The sequence below is a fragment of the Fibroporia radiculosa genome (genome assembly GCF_000313525.1).
Source record: "Fibroporia radiculosa TFFH 294 genomic supercontigs, scaffold8585, whole genome shotgun sequence".
NCBI lineage: Eukaryota > Fungi > Basidiomycota > Agaricomycetes > Polyporales > Fibroporiaceae > Fibroporia > Fibroporia radiculosa.
In genome coordinates, this window is record NW_012133456.1 from 68882 (window position 1) to 86649 (window position 17768).

General features: G+C 51.1%; 5 protein-coding genes across 5 annotated transcripts; 3 read left to right on the forward strand and 2 right to left on the reverse strand.

Annotated features, from left to right (window-relative positions):
- Window positions 1-110: 110 nt before the first annotated feature.
- On the forward strand, window positions 111-3333 carry FIBRA_06681 (uncharacterized protein; the record flags this gene model as incomplete). The annotated part of the gene is made up of 5 exons (XM_012328394.1): window positions 111-297; window positions 355-866; window positions 922-2076; window positions 2127-2428; window positions 2490-3333. 5 exons carry the CDS (start codon window positions 111-113, stop codon window positions 3331-3333), a joined length of 3000 nt encoding a protein of 999 aa, XP_012183784.1.
- A 4690-nt stretch (window positions 3334-8023) lies between these two features.
- FIBRA_06682 (uncharacterized protein) lies at window positions 8024-10930 on the forward strand (the record flags this gene model as incomplete). Its single annotated transcript, XM_012328395.1, has 22 exons — window positions 8024-8294; window positions 8349-8402; window positions 8495-8555; window positions 8624-8639; window positions 8707-8731; window positions 8790-8862; window positions 8920-8960; window positions 9020-9072; window positions 9127-9167; window positions 9226-9348; window positions 9403-9463; window positions 9523-9562; window positions 9626-9740; window positions 9794-9817; window positions 9877-9939; window positions 9989-10095; window positions 10145-10179; window positions 10236-10244; window positions 10301-10325; window positions 10383-10513; window positions 10566-10669; window positions 10723-10930. 22 exons carry the CDS (start codon window positions 8024-8026, stop codon window positions 10928-10930), a joined length of 1680 nt encoding a protein of 559 aa, XP_012183785.1.
- Window positions 10931-11995: 1065 nt separating this feature from the next.
- On the forward strand, window positions 11996-13080 carry FIBRA_06683 (uncharacterized protein; the record flags this gene model as incomplete). The annotated part of the gene is made up of 3 exons (XM_012328396.1): window positions 11996-12027; window positions 12084-12239; window positions 12297-13080. 3 exons carry the CDS (start codon window positions 11996-11998, stop codon window positions 13078-13080), a joined length of 972 nt encoding a protein of 323 aa, XP_012183786.1.
- A 748-nt stretch (window positions 13081-13828) lies between these two features.
- FIBRA_06684 (uncharacterized protein) lies at window positions 13829-14966 on the reverse strand (the record flags this gene model as incomplete). Its single annotated transcript, XM_012328397.1, has 5 exons — window positions 13829-14193; window positions 14249-14369; window positions 14431-14551; window positions 14617-14855; window positions 14937-14966. The coding sequence occupies 5 exons, from the start codon at window positions 14964-14966 to the stop codon at window positions 13829-13831; spliced, it is 876 nt and encodes a 291-aa protein (XP_012183787.1).
- A 570-nt stretch (window positions 14967-15536) lies between these two features.
- Window positions 15537-16628, reverse strand: FIBRA_06685 (uncharacterized protein; the record flags this gene model as incomplete). The annotated part of the gene is made up of 5 exons (XM_012328398.1): window positions 15537-15871; window positions 15927-16047; window positions 16107-16227; window positions 16282-16501; window positions 16556-16628. The coding sequence occupies 5 exons, from the start codon at window positions 16626-16628 to the stop codon at window positions 15537-15539; spliced, it is 870 nt and encodes a 289-aa protein (XP_012183788.1).
- Window positions 16629-17768: the final 1140 nt, after the last annotated feature.

Sequence of the window (17768 nt, forward strand, 5' to 3'; positions counted from 1 at the left end):
GAACTTGGTCAGCTGGATAGTGTTGACCTCGGTATCTCCCTCGGTGCCTGGACTGATACCGCACAGACTCGCTCGCGCTTGTCCTTGAACCAGTTATCACCTTGCTCACCATGGCCCATAATTCCCCGATGGTTTCGATTCCGAAGAAGTCTACGGATGAAGTGGACTGGACCTCACCAATACGGAGCGCAATTTCACATTCATATGGTGAGGATCCGGACAACTACGCTACGGAATGTGCGAATTTGCAGCGCTGCAGGCAGGATGCAGTCAAGGGTGCTGGTAGTGATATGACAGGTGCGCCTGCATTGAGTTTGCGAACGAATGATTGATTCATAAACCTCCGCCGGATAGCCCGGGACCTATTGTACAAATATTTTGGCCAACTCGAGCTCCTGGAGTTGCGATTTGCTGAGATCCGAGTGAACTTCCCGTGGCGAGATGCATTCACGAACAAGCTCATCATGCAGACATCCATCGCGTACGAAAAGGCGTCCATCATCTTCCAAATCGCTGCGACCCACTCTGCCATTGCTTCTACCCAAAATCGCTCCGACCCCGAAGGTTTGAAACGAGCATTTTATTATTTCCGTACATGTGCGGGGATGCTCACGTACATAAACGACAACTTCCTGCATGCCCCTTCGACCGATCTCAGCCGGGAGGTCATTAAATTCTTGGTGGGGATCATACTTGCCCAGGCAACGGAAGTCTTCTTTGAAAAATGCACGGACGAAAAGAAAGGAAATGCGCTGGTTTCGAAGATCGCCTCTCAGGCAGCGTCTATGTACACGACCTTGAGCGAAGAGGTAAAGGAATTCATGGGTAAGGGTATATTCGACCGGAATTGGGTGACGATCGTTCAGGTATGTAAGCTCCGCCTGTCGTGATTAGGAGGATATTCACTTGTTTATTGTGCAGGCGAAAGCAAAGTATTTTACATCTATGTCCCAATACTATCGAGCGTTAGCGGACAGCGCTGCCGGCAAGCACGGAGAGGCACTCGTCCGCTTATCTCTCGCAGAAACCGCTGCCAAGGAAGCAAATCGATCTGCCACATCCTTCTCTTCAGTTTTCGTGACACAAATGTCGCCCAATCTCCCGCCAGACGCTGGTTCTACCCTTCTTGATCTTACCAAGGCACATCTGGCGCTCTGTACGGAGCGGAAAAACGAGGCACAACGAGAGAACGACCTGATCTATAACGCCGTACTGCCCGCGGCAGACGCGCTGCCACAGATTGACAAGGCTGCCGTGGCCACCCCGATAACGATACAGGAGGTCTACGCAACTGCAGACGTGCAGAAGGTCATAGGACCTGACATGTTCGTGCGGCTTATCCCCCTCAGTGTCCACGAAAGTGCCAGCGTCTACTCTGAAGAGAAGGCAAAGCTTGTCCGCGCGGAGGTGGAAAAGGCCGACGAGGCCGAAGTAGAAGTCAGAAGTGCCCTAGACTCCATGGGTGTAAAGCAGGGTTTAGTGCGGTTCAAAGCTATCGTTGAGGGTGGCGTCGGTGGCGAGGAAGAAGTGCCTGTCGATGTGCGGCGTTGGCGGGAAGATATTAGCGTCATGGAAAAACGGGAAAGTGTCGAGATGCTCATGGCGCAGCTAAATAGGCTCAAAGAGGCTGTCAAGGGTGAATTGGACGGCGTCAGCAGAGATTTGGAGGTCGAGAGCAAGGAGTGCGAGGCAATGCGCGTGAGATACGACCATCTCTTCAACCAGGCGCCCTCCGCCTCTCTTACGAAGTCGCTACGCCAAGATTTGAAGTCCCACTTAAGCGCTCTAGAGGCAGCGGCTCAGTCCGATCAGCAGGTGGTCACCCTCTGGAGTGCTGTGAAGACAGAGGTTGGATTATTGCTATCTCCTCAGGTAGAGGAAGTCTTCCGAGCAAGCACCGAGCAGGCAGGGGCTGGATCGGAGAATCTTCTTGATATTGACGTAGGGAGCGATACCACGGACGACGACGAACGGGCTAAGGTTGCGCAGCATGTCGACGAAATTGAGGAGCGGCTGGGTAGGCTTAATAAAATTGCGCACGAAAGGAATCAAGTTCTCAAAGACTTGAAGGAGAAGGTAAGTCCGCTCGCTACTGTTAAGAATGCAATTAGTAAACTCAATTCCAGGTGCAATCCGATGACGTATCTCATCTTCTACTCCTCAACCGCCGAAATAGTGGTGTAGAAACCAGTTTATTCGCTGGCGAACTAGAGAAATTCCGACCATATCAACAACGTTTGGCAGCCACCGTGCACCATGAACAGGTTGCTTTACAAGATGTCTCTGCACTATGGCGTAGCTTGAAAGACCTTGCGGGTCGTGGGCCAGGCGCTAAGAAGTGGGAAGAACGGGAGAAGCGCAAGAAAGAGACAATCCAACGATTTTCACGTGCGAGGGATGGATATCTGGAAGTTAGGGATGGCCTTGCGTGCGTTTTCCAAATTTTCAGACCACCATTGTAGGCTAAACTAACTTAACATAATCAACAGAAAAGGCTTGCAATTCTATAATGAGCTCACAGTGTTAACCACCGGTCTCCGGCGCAATGCAAAATCGTTTGTAGCTGAACGAACAGCAGAGCGAGAAGGAATTGCTGCGCAGGCAGAAATACAGCGACGAGCATCGATGTCAGTAGCTCTACCCCCGCTGCAAAAGCCTCAGGTCCCACCACCTCCTCCTCGGCCTCAAGGCTCTCCTTTGTCAACAGGCTTCGATTCTTCATTTGCTGCTATGAGCCTGAATAGAAGGAACGGTCCGGCTTCTCCCCCCGTACCTCCTCCACCAAGTCAGAACTCTTGGGGTCCCAATACCCTCGCACCTCCCTCGTCGCAGCAATATTCATCTGCCCCACCATCTCAACCTCTTCGTCCACCATATTCTTCTCATCCTCTATCTACTTCCCCTTCCCAGCCACCCTCTCAACCTTCTGCACCTCCAGTCGACCCATATGCTGGCCTTGGCATGTTCGCTAGCAGCGCCAGCCCATCGCCTTTCCCACCATCCAACCAACCGTCTGCCCCTCTACGTCCGTCGCAGCCACAGCAACAAATATCGTATTCACAACCCCAGCAATTATCCTACGCGCCACCTCAGCGTCAAGGATCATATCCTCCGCCGCCCCCACAGCCTGCGTATGGTTCATACCAGCCGCCACCACCCTCAACTTCACCGTTCCCGCCGCCTCCACCTCCTGTCAACTATCAGTCACATTACAGCTCGCCGCCTCCGCCTCCCGCCCAACAACAGGGCGGGTATCAGTACCAAGGATTCCCGCCGCCGCCTTCTCAGCAGCAACCTCCGTATGGACAGTACCCACAGGGATATGGAAGATAGTGATAAGATGATTTCTCCGTTTCAAGACTGATTAAGTGCAGAGGTACTAGCTGGCACACAGGACAGGTGTAGTATTGTAGTGAATGAGTATGTTCGTAGACACTCTTGTCGGCATTTTTTGTTCGTGTAGTGTGGTAAGACGAAGGGAGAGCAATTGGCTCCGCTCTCTCCGCAACACACAGTGCGATCGCAGACGGTAAATTTGGACCATCACCACTCAAATATAGATTTAGCAGCGACCGTAGTGTGGCATCTTCCCACTGTCAGGGTGAGCTTGAGATTCGAAGCTCCGGGGATCTATGCTACGAGCAGCTGCTTTACTTGGTGAGATGTTGAGTACGGTAGAGCGTTGAAGTGGACCATGGTGAGATCTGGTGGCATCCAGAACGACAGCCGGTCGTCCTAGACTTGAGGGTACATAAGTATTGTGGCCATGCAGAGGTCCCGATCATTCGTGGAGTCATGTACAGTGAGTGAAGTGCAGTTGAGCGGTGCGACCGTTTGGGCATGTACGTACTACTACTAGTTCTGCACAGGTTTTGCGTGCTCGAAAACTCGTGGTGAGTGGTGTGTTCAATCCTTCACTGACGAAAGTGCAGCATCATAGGAGTAGGGACGGCCGACAGAGGCGTTGGGTCCGTATGCCGACTTCAATACATTACAATGCTAGGCGTGAAAGATCCGGCAGAAGCCTATGGCATGACGCAGTGAGCTGCAACATGGCCCGCGCGCCTTGTGCTATTTATGCCAAAATTAAACTTTGAAGACCCTCGAAAGCATGCAACGCACGAGGTAGCCGCTTCCGACGCATGGGAAAGCTTGGCTTATGCGCAAAGGATACGTGTGCAACTCTTCAGATGCGAAATATCCTTGTGATGCCGTAATACCCGAAGCTGAGACGTTGGAAAGGCCGATCAGGCATCCCAGCCACCCACGGCCAGTACTTCATGTATTCCATAATGATCTGTGCTGTAGAATTTTCCGAATGTCTTGTGTCATGGACTCCAAAGCATAGTACGCGGCCCGCGTAGCAATGGTCCACTCACTGCATTGTGGCAGGAAGGGCTGGAGAAAACAGTTTTGGAGCGATCGGGGTATGGCGCACAGATCATGTTGTAGGCATGGATGGCATGAACGGTCCTCACGGACTTGAAAACCCAGTGGTTGGCGTGGTGGGAGCGTTCGACTTCAGTAGACGCGCTTGTGGCTGACCGTTCCAGCTCAAGCGTCTAACCGACCTCGAGCCTGCTGGCGAGCCCTCAGGTTGCTTCGCTGCACAACCTGTACGCAGTCATGTATTGTCACGACAGCTTCGGTAAATGCATTGGCGTAATGAATCTGTGTCTCCATTCAGAGGTTTCCTGTTAGTACTGCTTTTACTAGAACTTGACTCTTCACAGCAACAACGACATGGATCGTTTCCCTGCAATGAAAACTCATCGGAAAGGTACCAACTGAATAGGGTAAGCCTCTCCTCACTTTCAAAATGGGCCTTTCCCCGTCTCGGACATTTCTTTGTGGTGTCACCGCAGGATCTCCTTCGAAGGCCATGTACGTTGCTCTGACACCGCCTCGACCGCTTTTTGCAACAACCTGCCCAAATATTCTGATGGAGAATTATGTCCTTTAAGGCCGCCCATGCCGAGGATGGAAAAGCAGGGTACCAAGCAGATTGGCAGGACCCTGCACCTGACAAGTGATTATTTCAAAGTCGACAGATAGGACGTTTTTGGAAGGACTAAGGGCGGCCTATGTTCAACCTTTAGGATCCATGAATGTCAGGGAAGGCGTTGCCCGAACACGCTGTATGCACGATGATCTGTAAGTACTTCTTCTCGGCTCGCCGCCGTATTCTACAGACCCATCTGCTTTCCGTAGGCCTTCCGTCTGTTCCATAGTACAGACAAGGCCCTGATCTCCCCCAGTGTTATTATGGACGGCCCCTCGTACCGCAACTTTTTGTGTCGGATGATATGAGGCTCGCATTCATTCCATGCATACGATAGTGCTCTCCATACGCCCGTTCGTGTCCGTGAACGCGCACTAAGCATGTTTGGAGCAGAGCAAACTTATCTCAGTGGGTCCGCAGCGCCGCACATCGTGGTGCTGCGGTACAGGGCAAAGAAAGACGGAAATGAGGCTTCCTTTGACGTCGCAGAACAGCTGAAAGCACCAACACGTAATGGGAAGCCACTGTGCAGGCTCCTCCCGAAACCAAAGTAATGATGCAGTTTTTGCGAGGTGAGTTCAACCAGCCCGCTCAATACTGTCTTCGGGTACGCTGCATCGACGACTTGATCGTAAAAGGAATCGTATGAGACATTTGAGGATCGTCGAAGAGTGCACGTCCCTACATCGAGACCGACGTCCGTTGGTAGACGCGGTCGTTGGCTCTTATCATACGGAGATTAGTGAGACTCAGATCTGCGTAAGGTGAGTCCTACTTTGATGCACAGAGCTATAATTGGGTGTGTTCGGGCATGATGGCCGTAGTGGAGCCTGCTGTCCTCCTCATGCTTTTATCGACAAAGTGCACTTTTGCACTGAGGAGACATTATTATGGCTCAGTGAAACTCCGTGGCGGTCAATTTTGCTAAGCGTTCTGATGCCGGCGCTGCGCAGCCTGCGAGGGCTTGATAGAAGCGACAACGCTGGTGCACGTTGTGCTGTTCGATCGAAGGTATTGTTCCCTTTGATATCCGGATCGAAGACGGCGCAGCACGCAGATGACCAGCCGGGGTCGCGACCTTTGTCAGAGACATTGTCTCGTGTCTTTTCAGAAGAGGCTTGTTCGCTTCGATGTGTTTGCATTCTATTGATAATAACCCTATTGCTTCCGGTGTTCATATCAGCAACGCCAAAGCCCTGACGAGGCACGGCCTGCATGCGGACATTGCGGAAACAATAGACTTCCGCACAATCTTCCTTCTCTTTGGACACCAACTTCATGCTAGCTGCTGAGTTGTCTGTCAACTGTTCCGTGATGGCCTTGTCCTGACGGATGTCAGCACGACAGGTTGCGCGACTACTTACTCCACTGATCGTTCGCATCAGCCGCCAGGGTTATACCAAACCTTATTATTTGTCATTTCTTGAGGTTTTTCAGCAAGCGGATTTGAACACTAGTGACAACCTTAGCTTGTTGCCGTCCTACGAGCGCATGCGACATGGTGCGAGTGATCATCTCCTGCCATATAGTGCCATTGGCCATGACTTCTATTGATAGGACCTCACCAACGGAGAGTGCTGCAGACGCACTGGCCGCATGCCGGTCGACGCTATCCCGAGCGTCCCGTACGAAGGCCATATGTCCGCGTGTTGAGTCAGCCTTTCGAATCGACCGCTCTTCATTGGCTTCAGTCGTTGACACCGCGCGGCGAGATTGTTTTTGCGAGGACGCCGTTGATTTGGATGATGCAGTCGCGTCGCGGTGGCTTGGGTGTTCTATCGGCCGAGCTCGCTAAGTGCTTGCTGGCGGATGTCGTGTGGGGGTGGACTACCCCGATCAAGGTCGATATTGCGGCGCCATCAGGCGGAGTGGCGGCTTTCCCTAAAAATAGGGCGGGATTGCAAACCGACCTCCAAATAAGGAAACCCCGCCGCCTGAGATCTGCCAAGATTAGATGCCGTGCTCGAGGCGTTCCCGCTACGGGCCCTCGGGACGTCATTATCCTCCCTCGACGGTCTCAGAGGGTTAGACCACTCTACTATTCTTCCGTCTGGCCGCATGCGCTCCGCCGTGCTCTCGCACCGCTCGTGGCGATACGCCGGTGAAGGACTCAGGGTTCGAGATGGGCCTCGTGTTGCTAGCTCAGCTAGATACGGGTGCGTTTACGCTCACGTCAAATTCATGCCGTGCTTTGCCTAACGTGCTTTCATTGTCATGACACCATTCAATGTGGCCCAAGTCACCTCCGGTCCTGAAACCGGCGGCCTTCCGTACGTATCCATTTTCCTCGACTCAGGGCCTCGTGCTAACAAGTCTTCTTACCGGTACTAGTCTTATGGACTTTTCTGGCGCACAGAGTGACAAAATGGTCGCTTCCCGAACGCCTTACGGCTCGCGCGCCTGATGGGATGCCCTTACCAAGTTGGTGGCGTTGTTTGTAAATGCCTCTCGGCACACCGTTCCGTCTGAAAAAAAAAAGGACGCTGAACATTGGCTTTGATTTTTGCTGGAAAGTAGTACGCTCGATGTCCAGCGGAGTAGTGGTGTCAGCCCTTATATTTGTGCGTGACCTTGAGTCTACCGTTGCAACTCACGGAAGCAGTGACGTCTTCCTAATCTAAAGCTTCCAGATGTTTTGCCAAAAATGAGAGGTATCCAATTTCGGTGAGTTAATCTGCAAGGTTGATTACAAAACCTTCACCAATATTGAATCGTTTTTCCTCGGCTATGTGGCGTGGTACCACAATCCGCGTCAATGATCTCCCCGCAAAGTACTTTGCATGCACAGCGGATCCAAGCCGTTGGTAGGAAGTGCTGCCTCTCTGATCATCATCGGCGGCCACCATTCGGCTTGAAACCTGTAAGCCTGAAGTCCTTCCTATGCCGAATAATGCGGCTTACTCCACTCAAATCGGCCTCTAGGCGACGTTGGCTCGGGGTATAAGTAGGCACTTCAATGCTATCTGCACCCTCACTGCCTCCCCACCCCTCCTCCCATTTGTGTGGTCAGCCCCGAACGTCATGGCAGTGACGGTCTTACGCTCGCTCTCTGCGCTTGTCTCGCTCGCTGCTCTGGTCGGGCATGTAGCTGGACAGAGCGTCGCTACTACCGTCACGTATCTCCCGGCAGCTACCCCTGCGCCGGGAGTAGAGCCTTTCGCGTTTGACATCAACACCGGTGCTGAACTCCAGGTGCAAGTATCGGGCATGGATGCATCCGAGCTCGAATACACGACTGAGAACGGAGCCCCCTACATCAACCCATATGACGCCTGGAAAATCGGCTCGGATGGTAAGTGAATTCGTTTTCGCTATGATGAGCTGTGCTTGATTGCATTTTGCGCAGGTCCTCTCTTGCTTGAGGATTATCATTTGACTGAGCTTCTTTCGTCTTTTGGACGTGAGCGAATCCCTGAGCGTGTTGTCCACGCTAAAGCCGGCAAGTATATTGTCATTTATTCCGTTGAATATCATTGACATGACCATTGGTAGGTGGAGCGCACGGTTATTTCGAGGTCACCAATGCCGAATTCTGTCAAAAATACACTATGATGTACGTTGAATTTTGGCACTGTCCGCATTCTAGTTTTCGGTCCGGCTCACGTTTTCTGCCCATGATAGGGACATGCTGAGTCAGGTTGGTACAAATCACTTGTCTCCGGAATAATAAAGGACAGTTTTGTTCACAATTTGTGCTTGTATAGGATGGCCTGCGTACCCCGGTCACCGGTAAATCACACTCGCGATAATCTGTCATGAGCTGAGCTGACTGGCTACCGTCCCCTAGTCCGTATCAGCACGGTTAGTGGCGAGACTGGCTCGTCGGATGAGCTCCGGGACCCTAGAGGTTTCGCCATCAAGTATGTGAACATATTATTTGCCTCGACTGGGAATCTGACGAGCATTTTCGATAATAGGCTCAGAACCCGTAAGGGGATATTGGACTGGGTCTTCAACAGTACGAAATCTCGTGCTCCGATTTTTTCTGTATGGGACCTGACTTGTTCTCATTACAAGACACGCCCGTCTTCTTCATGCGAGACCCAGCTAAATTCGCGTACTTCATTCACGTGAGACCTCTTTTCGCATACACTCGAAATTGATCACTCAAATATTATACTCAGACTCAAAAACGGAATCCTCAGACGAACTTGAGGGACAAAGAGTACGGGATCCTTGTATGCGCATTGAATTTGGAGCTTATTGCAGTTGGCGTCGAACAGCCTCTTCTGGGATTATCTCAGCGCCAACCCTGAGTCGCTGCACCAGGTTCTGATTCTATTCTCAGACAGAGGAACACCGTATGGATTCAGACACATGAATGCTTGGAGTGGTCATGCCTATCGGTGAGTGCCCTCATTCACAGTTGTGAAGAATCGTAGCTGATTCATATTTTGAAGATGGATGAAAGCAGATGGATCTTGGAACTATGTCAAGATTTACTTGGAGACTATGCAAGGGGTAAATGAGCCGCACGATCATGGGTTAGATGTGTCGCTCATGTCCTTCCAACTTTATAGGTCCGTAACTTCACGAACGCAGAAGCCACATACATTCAAGGTACGATTATGCGTGTTTATATACTTCATTGATCAGCGTATTAAAATTATTTACGACGTCTAGGTGTCAACCCTGACTTCGCCACGCAAGACCTGTTTAGTGCGATTGCCAACGGCTCATCCCCAGGATGGACTGTCTATGCGCAAGTTATGTCCCCTCAGGAAGCTGAGAACTACACGTATGTGACGGGTGGGATATGATATCAAAATTCTTACTAACTGGTGGTGCTAGCTATAATGTTCTGGATCTTACCAAGTACGCTCATCACTTTGTCGCATTCTGATCATTAGAGCTCATGTGAACGTGGATGCTAGGGCTTGGCGCGATGTTCCCTACACCGAAATCGGCAAGATGTACCTCACCCAGAACCCAACAAAGTAAGGGCGCTGGCATCGTTTCATAGTTCTTCTGCTCACGCATTCGCAGCTATTTCGCCGAGATAGAACAAGTTGCATTCTCGCCTTCACGACAAGTAGATGGCTGGGCAGTGTCTGCAGATCCTATGCTACAAGCGCGCGTTTACGCCTACCCAGGTGCGAACAGCGGTAGTGCGCTATCATTAAAATCTAATTTAATTTATAGACACGCAACGATACCGACTGGGCACCAATTACATGGTGAGTAGTACTGATTATATGCGGACTGTCTGAGGCTTACTGGCTTTCGTCCGCAGCAAATTCCTGTGAGTGTGTATGGTGTAGTAGCAGCCTTCTTTTGTTGATGTTCACCTTTTGCCAGGTCAATGCGCCGACCGTTCCTGTTGGTGAGTCACTAACTGCTTAGACTTCGTCTCTTCAGTACTCATCACTACCGCATACAGCCAACTTCGAGCGAGCGGGTTCAATGAACACCAACGGAAACCAGGGCAACAGGCCGAACTACATGTCGACTTTGGACAGGATCATGCTTTATAACCGCACATGGACTCTTGATTCACACCAGCAATGGACGGTGAGACTAGTGTGGTCCATACTTCAACCGAAGCTGATCGTAGATCGCATAGGGCGGCGCTGTACAATCTTTGGCTGCAATGACTGAGATTGACTTTGCCCAGCCACGGCTGTTTTGGAACGAGCTCTCCGAGTCCGACCAGCAGAATTTGATCAGGTGTGTAAATTATCTAGCTTTATTTTTATAATCTCTCACGCATTCTCCTTCAGCAATGTCATTGGCCATCTTGGAGAGGTCATCAGCTTGGAGGTTCGCGAGCGCCAAGTAGCCGTGTTCGCACACGCCAATTACACTCTCGGCAAGGCCATTGCAGACGGTGTTGGTGTCACCAACATTCGCAACCTCACCTTCGAATATGGCCCGACGTGGTACAACCACACCGTCTACAGCGACAACAGCACCATAGGCTTCATCTAAGGGCCATGGTTTATGCTCTTTTATGATAGATATTCGCAAAAGTAACTGATTTGGACATTCGCCCCTTGTCGGACATTTTCATGGACTTCATATGTTTTATTAGCCAAAATATGTTTAGAGGCCTGAATGGGACTTCAATGGGATTCGAATTTAATCCTTATACCGTAGTGGGCTGATGTCACGCGAATAATCATTCATGTCTTCCGGTAAATCAGTGCAGTGAATATGGACCGAGCCAACAATTAGTAGTGACTTCACGACCGTGTATCTCGATCGAATAATTTCCTCGGGCGTAGCCTTAGAATTAGAGAAACTGATGGGTTGAGTCATGACTATGCATAGTGTACGTATACAAGTACGACGTATGATTTGCCAAGTTAAAAGCTCGGTCAGTCATATTTCGCCATTTAAAATCTGCAGTCCAATGTACTGTTTGTTTGTTTGTGAGTCTTGTTTATTGTCCTTGAGGGCAAGGCCCTATGTAGACGATAGGTACGGTAGTTTGACAGTCCGCGTGTTGTGGCTAGCAGTAATCGGAATGGAGACATTAGCTAGCTGGATGGCTAGCTGGGTACCACGTCATAAATTAAGGTTCACGAGAGGCAGGAGTGCAGGAGTGCAGGGATGTTATGTAAGAGTAGGTATGTGGCAGACTCTGTCCAACGTACTATCAGTCGGTATAAGTACTTCAAGCGAGGCTCAAGGATTACATGCGGATCACTCATGACCTTTCTTCGTATGTTATTGGCTGGTGATGGTTGAAACAGTGGGTTCGCGGACGGCGAGTATATGTGTGATTACTGATATCGGGCCGAGCTCGAGGCAAAGTCGTGGATCGATAAGTAGGGGAAGTTCGAGGGAAGTTGAAGTCTTTGTTACACCCGCTTGTTATCGCCACTACAATCTCCGTTAGGACGAGTTTGAATGGATCTACGCGACATCGATCACTATCCGACTAAGCAGGCGACGCGCAACTGTACAAATCAAGCGTCCAAGCCAAACGTGCTCTTGCATCCTCTCCTCTTATACTGAGGGCACAACCAGCTCTCCTCCCCTACTCCCGTCATGTTTTTCTACTTTACGTTCAAAATCATCAGGTATGCCGGGGAAACATTGTATAGGAGTCGTTCCGCTGAGGCCAGGTGTCGCGCAGCGCGACAGTCGCATTTCTCTACCCGGGCTATGCCTCATACAAGACCCTTTCACAGCGCCCTGCATCTGAGGAGGAGCTGGAGCGTTGGCTGATGTACTGGAGTGTTCTTGGCTGCATAGTTGCTGTCGAATATGTAGCGGAGTGGCTAGTTTCATGGTGAGCAGGCACTCACCCTTTATTGTGTCAACCGTCAGCTACAACTTTCACATGTAGGCTTCCGTTTTATTATCCTATCAAGATGATTTTCCTCCTCTATCTTGCACTCCCTCAAACAGCTGGCGCCGCTTATGTCTACCGCGCACACCTCCAGCCCTTCTTCGCAACCCACGAGTCGCAGATCGACTCTGCCCTAGCCCAGCTAAAGGCGCATCTATATTCGTCTCTCCAACGCGTCTTACGTGCAGCTTGGGACCACGTCTCAGCGACTCTTCGCCAGATGAACATGCCAGTTGGAAATGAGGCACCTTTGACTCAGGAGGCCGCGGTAAACTCCGGTGCACCCCCGACTCTCTCTGACCCTGTTTCGGGACCCACCCAGCTCGTACAAGGACTTTGGGGTAGCTACGGTCCGAGCATCATTGCTTCTGGCGCCGCACTCTTACGACAAGCGCAAGCATCCACCGCTCAAGCTGCGAACGCTGCGACCGCGAATGTAGGTGGCAGACGCGCGTCCTCTTCTTCGGCTCAGCCACCAGTGCAGCCATACGATCTGTCAGATTCCAACCCCTCATCTCCCGCTGCAGCGCAGAGCGTTCTTATGCCGTCTGCGGACCATCCAAGGCGCGATTCTTCTTCGTCGTCAGGCTCCATGCGTCGGCGTGTCGATAGTGGGAATGCGAAATCGACATTTGAGGAAGTGGAAGTGCCGAGTGACATGGAAGGCGAAGGAGTGGGTCATGCGGTTCCAGAAAGACCAGCGCAGACAAGGAAGACCAGCTGGTTTGGGTGGGGTTCGGCTAACGCTGGAAAGGGGTACGAACGCGTGAAGGATGATTAGCGTTCCTATCTGATGAGTCATTTTTGTAAGCGTCTTTCGCATTTGCTGTAAGTTGACGATTTGGTCGAGAGTCGGCCTACTCTCCGTTGCATGGTGTACATATATATTCGCATTTGAATCGCTATTTTCCAAACTAGCGCAAGATTTACCGGGCTCCAGATGCAGCAGGTTGTCCTCGCGTATGAGTGTGCAGTATATCAAGGCATCATCATCATCAATCCACCTCGGAATTGCATTTTGCTCAGCATGCCGACTGCGGACGGTTCGTCAGAACTGTAGGACGTGTCCACACTCCTTGGTGAGGATCATTCTTTTCAACGAATAGATTATATTTTTTGACAATAGCTATCTGCTGTTACTTCATCTGGAACAGAAGCTAGATAAAACAAGAGTTTGGTAGGTTCCGAACAGAAGTGGGTTCGGAGCATTCGACGACGAATCTAACCGCACACGATTTATGGGACTTGAAGGAGCCGAGAGTCAAATACAATACTAGCTCAAGATTTGTCTCATTGGCTCCTTGTGCGCGGCCGAGTTCACCACGCTGCCAATATCCAACAATATTGATCTGTTCTCCACTGGCAAGAAATAAATACGCCCTTCTTGTTCATGCATATACCGGCTCCTATATATGCAGTTGCACATGTATCTATGAAGGCGAACAATACCTCATACTTAGTTCCGTATAGTCAAGATCAGCCGCAAAATCCCGTTTAACTACACCCCTTACAACCATGATATGTGTGCATCACGCATTTGCCTTCCAGTCTTTACCTTTCTCCGTTGCCATCGAATTGAACGGGAACTTAACGATGGCCACGGTGGTCACCATCGGGTTGTCGAAACGGGGGGTTGCGTCGTTCGAAACGACGCCAGCGTAAGCGGTTCCGTGGAGGCCGTGTGGTACGACCGTGTAGAGGCTGTCGTCGACAGTGGTGAAGATAGACTTTAAGCCGTTGTACCATCCCACGTATAACTGGGTACCGGGGTTCGGGTTGTCGAATTTCAATTGTATCTTTGATCCAGGCTTGACCCACTCATCCATCGTAAGGACAGGGAGCGGCCCGATCGGAGGAGGAGGGTTCGACGAGGGACAGGATTTCATGAACTGTGCTGCATAAGAAGGTGAGCTGTCATCGCACCGTAGGCTGAGACATTGAAAGCTTACAAGCAATCGACCATACCTCCGGCATAGTGAGCGGTGTCTCGAACGCACCATCCCACGGCTCGTGCTTGAGAACGGCGGAGGAAATCCATCCTTCTTGGCGTTGTTCTACCGACAGGATAGACTGTGGGAACGAAATGGCTCGTCACCAAGTTGTATCACGAATAAGTAAAGGCGAGGCTTACCGCAGCAACTGCGGTAGTGGTGTTGTCTTGCAAGAGAGATATGGCTCCAAGGTAAGCAGCCCCACCGACGCCCTCGATGTTCATGGACAACTTGACCCACGACTTGACGTCCGTGTATGGGCTGGCGTATTGCAGAATGCAGAGTATGGTAATTGCATTCCGTACATGGTTCCAACTTCCACTTACAAGTCATATTCGCAAGGCTGAGGGGCTGCTGGACCGAGCACCTCTTGCAGAAACTCGACGTGCGTCTGTTCGTGTTCCCGAATTTGTTCGTAACGGCCCCTAACCCACGACGGGAATCCGGCGTCGCTAAAAGCCTTCTGGTCGAACTTTTGCAGTCCACCAGAATAGAAATTGGTTTCGAGTAACTCAAGCTCGAGCGCGTACTGAAGAATGGGCGTGTCTGTGAAGAAACGCGTCAACTATCATAAAGGGGCCGTCTTTAGCAGAAAGGACTGGCCTGGGTCGGGAACAGGCGCCGCAAGAATAGTAGAGGTACCAACTGCAAGGACGGCGAGGAGCTGTGCGTACATGGCTACAATGTGTATCTGAGCTAGACAAAGAGAATAAGGACAGTAGACAAAAGAGTGTGTAAGTCGAGCGTTCCGACTACGGAAACCCATGCTCTGCGGCCCCTTTTATCTTCCTGGCTTTCTGGAGGCTTGCCAGAGGCTGGATGCATCCCAAGTCAAGTGGCTGACTGGTCTCTGAGAAGGCAGTGGGTCTAGCCACTTGGTGGCTGGCGATAACGTATTAGGCAAGTCATTGCCCAGATTAGGTGAGGCTCATGACTTCAAGGATTCTGGGAAGACCCATAACGCCTCGTAGCTCAATGTATCTCTCTCATAATTGCTTCTGTAGAATTCATCCAACGTGCTTGGCTACTCTTTAATGAATAAGACCGCCACGATGTTGTAATGCAGGTCTTACATTCACTTATAGGGCATGCACTTGTTATTCACAAACCTAGTAGCTTTCATGTATGTGGCTACGCACGTATTCATGAGGAAAAGCACCTCTGTATTTCACTTCCGTGCATTCACGATAAGAACCCCCGACCCGCGATGATAGTATGTGAGCATCGCGTATCCACGTTAGCACGCCTACATTGCCATCGAATTGAATGGGAATTGAGCGACGGCAAGGGCCGTCACCATCGGGTTGTTGCTACGCGGCAATGTGTCGTTCGCAACAACGCCGGCGTAAGCGGTTCCGTTGAGACCGTTTGGAACGACTGTAGAGAGGTCGCTGTCGATAGTCGAGAAGAAAGACTGTAATCCATTGTACCAGCCCACAAATAACTGAGTACCGGGACTCGGGTTGGTGAAGTTCAGCTGTATCTTCGAACCAGGCTCGACCGAGGCGGGAAGTGTAAGGATAGGGAGTGGCCCGATCGGAGCAGGCGGGTTCGATGAGGGGCAGGACTTGATGAATTGCGCTGTGAGGGAATGTGAGCTATCCTCGCATTATGTATACAGCCAGTGCAGACATACATGCAATCGAAAACACTTCCGGCACAGACAGCGGTGTCTCGAACGCACCATCCCACGGTTGCTCTTTGAGAACGGCGGAGGAAATCCATCCATTATGGCGTTGTTCGATCGACAGGATAGACTACGGAGAAACGAGTTAAGACTAGTTATATCATGGTATGCCGAAAAACGAATGCTCACCGCAGCGGCTGTAATGGTAGTGTTGTCTTGCAGGAGAGATAAGGCTCCAAGGTAGGCAGATCCGCCAACCCCCTCTAAAGCCATGGACAACTTGATCCACGACGTGACATCTGTGTATGGACTAACAATACAATGGAATTTTATAACAGTGTCTGCCCACAATTTCAATACTCACAAGTCGTACACGCAAGATTGAGGAGCCTGTGAACCGAGCGCATCTTGCAGAAAACTGACGTGGGTATCCTCGTGTTGCATGATTTGTTCGTAGCGGCCCCTGACCCACGAGGGGAATCCGGCATCTGTGAAGGCGGCCACATCGAACTTCTGCAGTCCACCATGGTAGAAGGAAGACTCGAGTAACTCAAGCACGAGCGCAAACTGGAGAATAGACGTGTCTGTGGAGCAGCTCTTCAATATACGGCATAGCGTGTTAGGCAACAAAGGCTGACCTGGATTGGGGACAGGCGCCGCAAGGATAGCACAGGCACCCGCTGCAAGGACGGCGAGGAGTTGTGCATACATGACTTTGTTGGTGCCCAACTCACATAAACGCTGTGCCGAAAGTTGCTTTGGCGAAGTTGATATTGTGAATTGATGCCGGAGGGTTTTCGCGGCTAGATGACAGAAGGGAAAGCAAATTGAGCCGCGTCTGAGCTACGAGTAATGGTTACGACGACTTAACTGGATGGTGAGAGGGGGGGAGCGGCGAATCTCTCCTAAATACCCCTCGTCCCAGACAAGTCAGTGAATGGTCTTAGGGGACCTCCCAATGCCGAGTACCCCTACACCAGCAGCACTCCACACGAGCGATGCATCCCGAACGTCGAGGAGTTCGGCGATGTCGTCCGGAGTACGAGTGACGCGAGGGAGGCGTGGCCGCGGAGGTGTGTGCATGACATCACGCGTACTCGATCAGAGACGGCGGCGGCGGTGATCATCATGGCCTGGATGCAGAGGGGGTTCAAGTTGGCGCAGCTACCACAAGACACACTGTCAGTGGCAATGACTCACCTGCGACTCGGTCTATCGTCATTCAACCCTGGGACGCTCATCACCGCCCATTGCTCACCTTTCGAGCTCGCACATCTCTGGGGCCCTCCACACTAGTAGTCACAGCCTAGCTGGCTTCTCGGGCTTATCCTCCAACTCGATGAGCAAGCATCTTATACAGTCCCATACAGTCCCACGACTTTTCGCCGAACCCCAGCCGGCATAGAGACGGCTAGGAAAGTCGTATACTACTAGATGTGCCACGTCATCTTGATCGTACAGCCCTTCCGACTTCAGACGCACCGTCATGTCCGCTAAGAAGCATCGCTGACAGGCCTGGTCGTTAGTTTATCATCCTTAGAGGATGGTTTATGCTGAAGGTGACAAGCTGAATTTGCTGTTGGGCACTGTCATAAAGTCTGTTGGAATGATACGCATATTGTCTCCACACTATGAGGCTGAAGCGATGGGTATCAAAGAACTACTTCGAGTTCTTGTACAACAGCGCCAAACAAATGTTCGCGCGCGCACAGTGTAGTCTGACAGCGACAATTCAGTCGGGATGCTTCAGGACACTTCTCCTGAAGCATCACATTCCGAAGCATGAGAATATATACGAGTTTGTACCTGATGGTTATCTACGTGCATAATAACTGATGTGAGTCCATGCAT